The sequence below is a fragment of the Polyodon spathula genome, unplaced genomic scaffold (assembly GCF_017654505.1).
Source record: "Polyodon spathula isolate WHYD16114869_AA unplaced genomic scaffold, ASM1765450v1 scaffolds_796, whole genome shotgun sequence".
Lineage (NCBI taxonomy): Eukaryota > Metazoa > Chordata > Actinopteri > Acipenseriformes > Polyodontidae > Polyodon > Polyodon spathula.
In genome coordinates, this window is record NW_024472283.1 from 325,423 (window position 1) to 332,441 (window position 7,019).

The 7,019-nt window shown below is 47.7% G+C and overlaps 1 protein-coding gene across 2 annotated transcripts; it reads left to right on the forward strand.

Annotated features, from left to right (window-relative positions):
- Nucleotides 1–718: 718 nt before the first annotated feature.
- slc48a1a (solute carrier family 48 member 1a) lies at nt 719–6,681 on the forward strand. 2 transcript variants are annotated; one of them, XM_041241589.1, is made up of 4 exons: nt 719–834; nt 1,243–1,382; nt 4,608–4,775; nt 5,082–6,681. In XM_041241589.1, exons 1-4 carry the CDS (start codon nt 734–736, stop codon nt 5,216–5,218), a joined length of 546 nt encoding a protein of 181 aa, XP_041097523.1. In that variant the 5' UTR covers nt 719–733; the 3' UTR covers nt 5,219–6,681. The 2 variants fall into 2 exon arrangements, with proteins under 2 accessions (XP_041097523.1, XP_041097524.1); XM_041241590.1 differs by having other exon boundaries at nt 788–930.
- Nucleotides 6,682–7,019: the final 338 nt, after the last annotated feature.

The window sequence follows — 7,019 nt, forward strand, 5'->3', positions numbered from 1 at the left end:
TCGCCATGGGCCCCTCACAGCAGGGGTGTCCGATCACTCACAGTCCTGGAGGTGCGTTTGGAACAAAGACCAGGCTTGGAAGAGCCCGCTTTGGCCGGCCTTGCTTTATAGCAATGCAGAAAAGTTTTGCATCACCTAGAAACAAAAACGACCATGTGAACATAATTCAGAGATTTTATTTAAACACCAAGTCTAGCGGAAGCGATAACGGTAGTACAGCATTTCCTGTGATAATGCAAGGTTACCCAGCAGGTTTCACTCGACTTTATGAAGCACAACGCGTTCATTCTGCAGGGCGGTGATGCAGAACGCCGAGCCAGCGGGCAGGCCTGCAGCCGGGTCACATGACCTTGCTCTTCAGCGCACTTTGATCCTTGTGCATTCGTTTTAGGGTTGAACCCATTAATCGATTAATAATCAAGCAAATGCACAAAAAAAAAAAAAAATGTAGACAATCGAGAAAATGTGTCGGATTACACTATAGCCAAAAACAAGCCCAAACTGTCTATCGGAAGCTAGGAAGGTGATGATATCCCTTATGCTTACAAACCCATTAAAACGAAAGATTAGAAAAAAAAAAAACATGAGAAACTTGTTTTTTTTTTTTTTTTTTTTGTTTTGTATTTAATTACGCATTTAAACAGAAACCGTGCATCAAAACCAAACCACGGCCTCTAGCGTGCAATGCCTCCTCCGGACCCTGGGCGTCTCTGCCCTAACAGCAGACACGCAGATGCCGGCGCAGCAGGATCTGGCTCTTGGACGGGTGTCGTTGGTAGCTAGCAGGGTGCAAACACATGAGAGGGTTGCAAACGATAACAACACCGGATCTGTGTTATTATACTTTCATATCGATTGCATAACGCGTATCGCCGCTTCTCTTCGCCAGAGAGGCTAGCTGTGTGTGTTTGCACACATATATAGATCTGTGTATGTGTTAATATCCTAGCCTGTATAGATTTGTCTCTGTGTGTGTTAATATACTAGCCTGTATATATATAGATCTGTGTATGTGTTAATATCCTAGCCTGTATATATATAGATCTGTGTATGTGTTAATATCCTAGCCTGTATAGATCTGTCTCTGTATGTGTTAATATCCTAGCCTGTATATATATAGATCTGTGTATGTGTTAATATCCTAGCCTGTATATATATAGATCTGTGTATATGTTAATATCCTAGCCTGTATAGATCTGTCTCTGTATATTTGATATCCTAGCCTGTGCTGTCTTGCTGCAGTTTGGTGTCAATGGGGCTCAGTAAAACGCATCTCAGTATAGGCTATGCCTCCGCCGGGGTGCTGGTGGGGGTCTCCGCCTTCTTCGTCTGGAATATCGCTTTCAAACAGCCCTGGACTGCAGCCATGGGGGGCCTGTCAGGTAAGCACGCTTGCATTTAATAATAATAATAATAATAATACATTATTATCAATTTAACATAATGTATATTTCTATATATATATATATGTAATTCTGTCCGGATTTCTTTATAGTTTGTAATTGTTTCTGACACGCACTGTTTGTGTAACTCGGTGTTTACAGGGACCGCTGTACAGTCCACAGGGGCGGCTCTTTGCACCAAAACAAATAAATAAAAGATAACAGTGTGCAGCAGTATTAGACCTCAGTTAGTTGTTGGTAAAGCCAGGTGCTCTGACTCGGTTTTTGAAAGTCCCCGGGTTGAGTGTGGGGTCTCCAGCCCTGCCTGGGCGGTGTTTGCAATGTCTCTCTCGGAAAGGCAGGGGTGATGTTATTCATTTGGATTCATTGGTCTTGCCTGTCAATAGAAACGTGTCTCTTATATTTGGGTAAAATCCACTAGATGTGATGGAGATGTGTTTCTGCGCAGCCGCTGTGACTTCGCGTCGTGCTGACTCGCAGCTGTCATCACCAAGGCGCTGCGGAGTGACCCGTCGCGACTCCTGGTCTCTCCCGGTTCCGTCACTGGCGGAGTGGGTCTGGTGACACCGTCTCGCCGGGTGTGAAACCGCGGGCTGTGAGCGCCCCACACGGGGAGCCACAGCCCGCTGCCCCGCTCCAGCCTCCAGCATGCCCATCGCACGGAGGCGCTGCTCTCTGCACAGACGTGGCATGTTTATTTTTTCTTCTTCTTCATTGCTTTTATTCAAGCTTGCAATTCAACGGCTGAACTCGCCCCCTATCCAGCGTCTTCTATTGTAACTTTTTTCTTTTTTTTTCTGGTAACATTGTGTATGGTGTGTACAAGGTGTGTATAACCACGATGGCCCGAAGACTCCCGTTGCATAGCACTGTGATCCACTCCTGGTTTTGCTATGAAATTTTTTTTTTTAAAACATTTTGCAATAGGAGTCTCATTCCCATCCCTGAATACCTGCATTATTAAGAGTGATAGAACGAAACTCTATTATTAGATGTTAGTAACAGACAGAAAGTAAAAACAGGTGTCCTATTTTTAAAAACCTTCCTGAAAGAACAAATAGATTTCTTTCCCTCGGGGGAATTCCACTTGCAGATTGTAGGCGTCTCCCTGGAGAGAGAGGCATGCAGCAGAGTAGGGGTCTGTCTGTCCGTCAGTATGCATTTCTCTAGAGTTTTACAGAAGTGCAGGGGGTGGTAATAAGACTCCTATTGCATAGCGGTTTCACCCATTCCATGTTTTACCACCAGCTTGATTAGCCCCCAGTGTGTACTGGTAACAGAACTAGCAATGGATCAGATTGCTCTGCGGTGTTACGGGTCTCGTCAGAGCCCAGGTTTTAGATAATTTTGTGTTTCGCTCCTCGATAGCAGTTGGGTTAACGGCGTGCTTACTGTAGCTCTGTTTAAGTGGGACCATCTTGACAGTCAGACCTCAACGGGCCTGTCCTTGCAAGAGAAACAAACAGCGAGAGGTGACGGGTGCTCACGGCAGAGTGTGCAGGGAGCAGCAAGCGCATTCAGAATTCAGGACAAAGCCCAGTAGCCTTTTCCCCTCCCCTAATTTAAGTGGTGACCCCTTACACACATCCAAAACAACTGTTTATTTTTTGCTGAGTCAGATAAGGACCCCCCCCCCCCTCCCCCTGCAGCTCACATGACTTGGTAAATTTCAAGACTGCGTGAAAAACAATGACAGTGTGTTTTTTTTTTGTTTTGGTAGAGCAGCACGTGAAGGGACCGGGCCTGTCGGAGGTCGTGGTTCCTGTTTTGTTACTGAGAGACTCCTGAACTGGAGTCTAGAGAGAGAGAGAGAGAGAGAGAGAAAGAGAGAGATGTGTTGTCGTGATTCAGAACGAAGAGATCAGCTGACTAGGTCCTGGCTGAAAGAGAGAGCAAGGGGGAGAAGGAGATAGCATGAGAGAGATAGAGAGGAAGGGGAGAAGGGGAGAGAAGAAGGGGAGAGGAAGGGGAGGAGAGCGAGAGGAAGGGGGAGAAGGAGAGAGCGAGAGCAAGGGATAGAGAAAGAGAGATGGAGGAAGGGGGAGAATGAATGAAAGAAAGAGTGTGTGTGTGTGTGTGTGTGCTTTGTTCTGCTGAGTCATGCTTTCACTGCTCTTTGACCCCCCCCCAGTCAGCCTGGGATCTCAAGGGCCCCTGCCTTCACTGACACAGCACTCTAATAAGCTGAGTCAGTCAAGAGGAGGAAGAAAAAACAAAAAGGAAGCGTTTTAGAATTGCTCTTTCCTTGAGTGTGCTGGCTCTTTTTTTAAACCACTTTTGAAAAAATATGTATTTTTATTGTAAGTAAATCAAACAGATCTTACAGCAACTAAACAAACAACCTGAGTCAGACCTTCTTTAACAGGTCATGGGTGTGTGTGAGTCATGAACGAGAATAACTAGCTCTGCACAATCCTAATATTCAGCTGCAGGCTCACAGGCTATAGCTCATTGGTTAGGGTTGCTGCAGCTGTGTTGGTAACCCCTGCTCCCCCTCTCCTCTCCTGTCCTCTCCTCTCTCTCCTCTCCTCTCTCTCCTCTCTCCTCTCCTGCAGGTGTGCTGGCGCTCTGGGCTCTCATCACTCTCCTCTCTCTCCTCTCTCCTCTCCTGCAGGTGTGCTGGCGCTCTGGGCTCTCATCACTCTCCTCTCCTCCTCCTCCTCTCCTGCAGGTGTGCTGGCGCTCTGGGCTCTCATCACTCTCCTCTCTCTCCTCTCTCCTCTCCTGCAGGTGTGCTGGCGCTCTGGGCTCTCATCACTCTCCTCTCTCTCCTCTCTCCTCTCCTGCAGGTCTGGCGCTCTCTCTCATCACTCTCCTCTCTCTCTCTCTCCTCTCAGGTGTGCTGGCGCTCTGGGCTCTCATCACTCTCCTCTCTCTCCTCTCTCCTCTCCTGCAGGTGTGCTGGCGCTCTGGGCTCTCATCACTCTCCTCTCTCTCCTCTCTCCTCTCCTGCAGGTGTGCTGGCGCTCTGGGCTCTCATCACTCTCCTCTCTCTCCTCTCTCCTCTCCTGCAGGTGTGCTGGCGCTCTGGGCTCTCATCACTCTCCTCTCTCTCCTCTCTCCTCCTCCCTCGTCAGGACGCGAGACCCAGAGAGCGCTCTGGGCTCTCATCACTCTCCTCTCTCTCCTCTCTCCTCTCCTGCTGGTGTGCTGGCGCTCTGGGCTCTCATCACTCTCCTCTCTCTCCTCTCTCCTCTCCTGCAGGTGTGCTGGCGCTCTGGGCTCTCATCACTCACATCATGTATGTTCAGGATTTCTGGCGGACCTGGCTCAAGGGGCTGCGTTTCTTCCTCGTCATGGGAGTGCTCTTCTCCGCGCTGGCCATTGCGGCCTTCATCACCTTCCTCACCCTCGCCGTCACCCAGCACCAGTGTGAGTCAACCAATCGGAGAGCTCCCTTCGCTTACAATCCTCCTAAGAGAGGTGTCTTATTAACCAATCGCAGAGCTCCCTTCACTACAAGTCTTTAGACACACACAGAGTAACACCCCGTTCACATATAACACAGCTACATAGAGAAGACTGAATCTAATAAGACGCAGAGACTGTGCAAAAAAGCTGATCAAATCACTCTCCTCTCTCCGCTCTCCCCTCTCCTCTCTCTCCCTCTCTCTCTCTCTCTCTCTCTCTCCTCCCCTCTCTCTCCCTCTCTCTCTCTCTCCCCCCTCCTCTCTCCAGCCTTGACAGACCCAAGGAGCCTGTACTTGTCGTGTGTGTGGAGCTTCATCTCTCTCAAGTGGTCCTTCCTGCTGGCTCTGTACTCGTACCGTTACCGCAAGGAGTTCGCTGACATCAGCATCCTCAGTGACTTCTGAGACCCCCCCCCACCCCCCCGCTGCACTGCGCCCCCCCTGAAGCCGGGAGAGAGGGACTCGGTGCTGACTCCCATTGCAGCAACGCCCTGCCGAGAACATGATTATTACTGTAAACACATTCAGTTTGTGCACGCTCGACCAAGCATAGCTCAGGGAGGGAAGCGAGGCTCCCGCTGCGTAGCAGTGTGATCCATTCCTGGTTTCATCAGACGCCCCTGAGCTGGTTCGCTAGACACACTGGGGCTTGCTCTTGTAAAACCTAGAGTGGGGGAAACCGCAACGCAGCAGGAGTCTTGCTCCCCGTCCCTGTCTCAAATGCTGTCATTGTTTTTGTTCAAATGCATTATAGCACAGTAGATATTTTTTATTTTTTCCCTCGACTTTTTTTGCAAAGGAATAGACCCGTTGTGAGCGGATGGACAGAACAGAGATGACGAAGAAGAAAGAACTGAAAGGCGGTTTGTGTTCCAGTTCAGCAGTGACTTCGAGGCAGTTTGCAAAGACGGAAGGATTCTTTCCCAGGAAAAGCTCTTTTCTTTGTTTTTTTGTTTGGTTTAAGTTGTTTCACGCTGTGTCCTTTTTTTTTGAAGACAGAGGTTGGTTAGGAGGGTGTTCACAAATCTCTCACACACTCGCTCTCTCACACTTTCACACTCATACACACATTCTCTTTTTTACACACTTTCACACACTTTCTCTTTTACACACATTCTCTCTCACACTCTTTCTCCCTCTCTCAGAGCCGAGTCCACCTTTCCGTGTGCACTATATTAACAAACACTGAAACTGAGAATATTACAGCGTTGAAACGCTCTGCGGCAGTAATTCCTGCTGTCACATTTGGAGCGAGCGAGTGAGTGAATTTACAGAGAACTGTCCGTAATAACAAAGCACTTTAAAATGAAGTTTCGCGTATTGCGGGATAACCCCCTTTGCACAGTGTGATGCAGCACCAGTTTCCGGACCCAGGACACTGTCTGTGGGAGCCGGTGCCCCTCAGATATTACACCTTCGCCACACCACCACGAGTGGCTGAACAGTGGCATTTAAACCCAGTCCCTGGGCTCTAACAGTTAGGCTGCCCCACCTCCAACTCACACAGGCAGTGAATTAGTGATGGCGCTTTGTATGGGACTCGAACCCAGCTCAGTCTCCTGGCTCCCAGTCCGCCCAGTCTAACGCGGTTGTGGTACGCAGGTGAATTTCACATGTAAAGTCTAATCAATTCCCAGCCGCTGTCTATCTGTAGCTTACGTTGCGCGCATGTTCGTGTTTTAACCCTGTTGATACTTAATTAAGCTAATATAGAAATAAGTGGGTATTTTTTTGTTTTGTTTTTTTGAGAAACAGTTTTTAATCTACATGTTTGTTTAGTTTCTTGTATTTTTTTAGAAGTCTTTTGTCGTCTCCTAGTCAACTTGTGTATGTAACGTATTAAAGAAAAATAAAATATTATTTTATCATTTAGACTTGTGTCATTTTGTACACACACACACATATATATATATATAAGAAGGATTAAAAATTCAGTTAATAATTAAGTATACAGTGTAGATATATTTTATAACTGTAAATAATGCTGACGTAAGAGCCAGCAGAAGCGGCGTTCTCGTTCAGAATTGTCAGATATTTAAAAAACCTGCGCGCGAGCGAGACGGTTGGTTAATTCAACTGGATTTGAACTTTCTGACTCACGGCACTGCGCGGGTAAACACAGCCAGACACATCGTGAGATAGAAAACATTCAGCTTTTTAAAAGTACGGTCATGTGCAATATTCCGAAAGATAAGGTGAGCACACG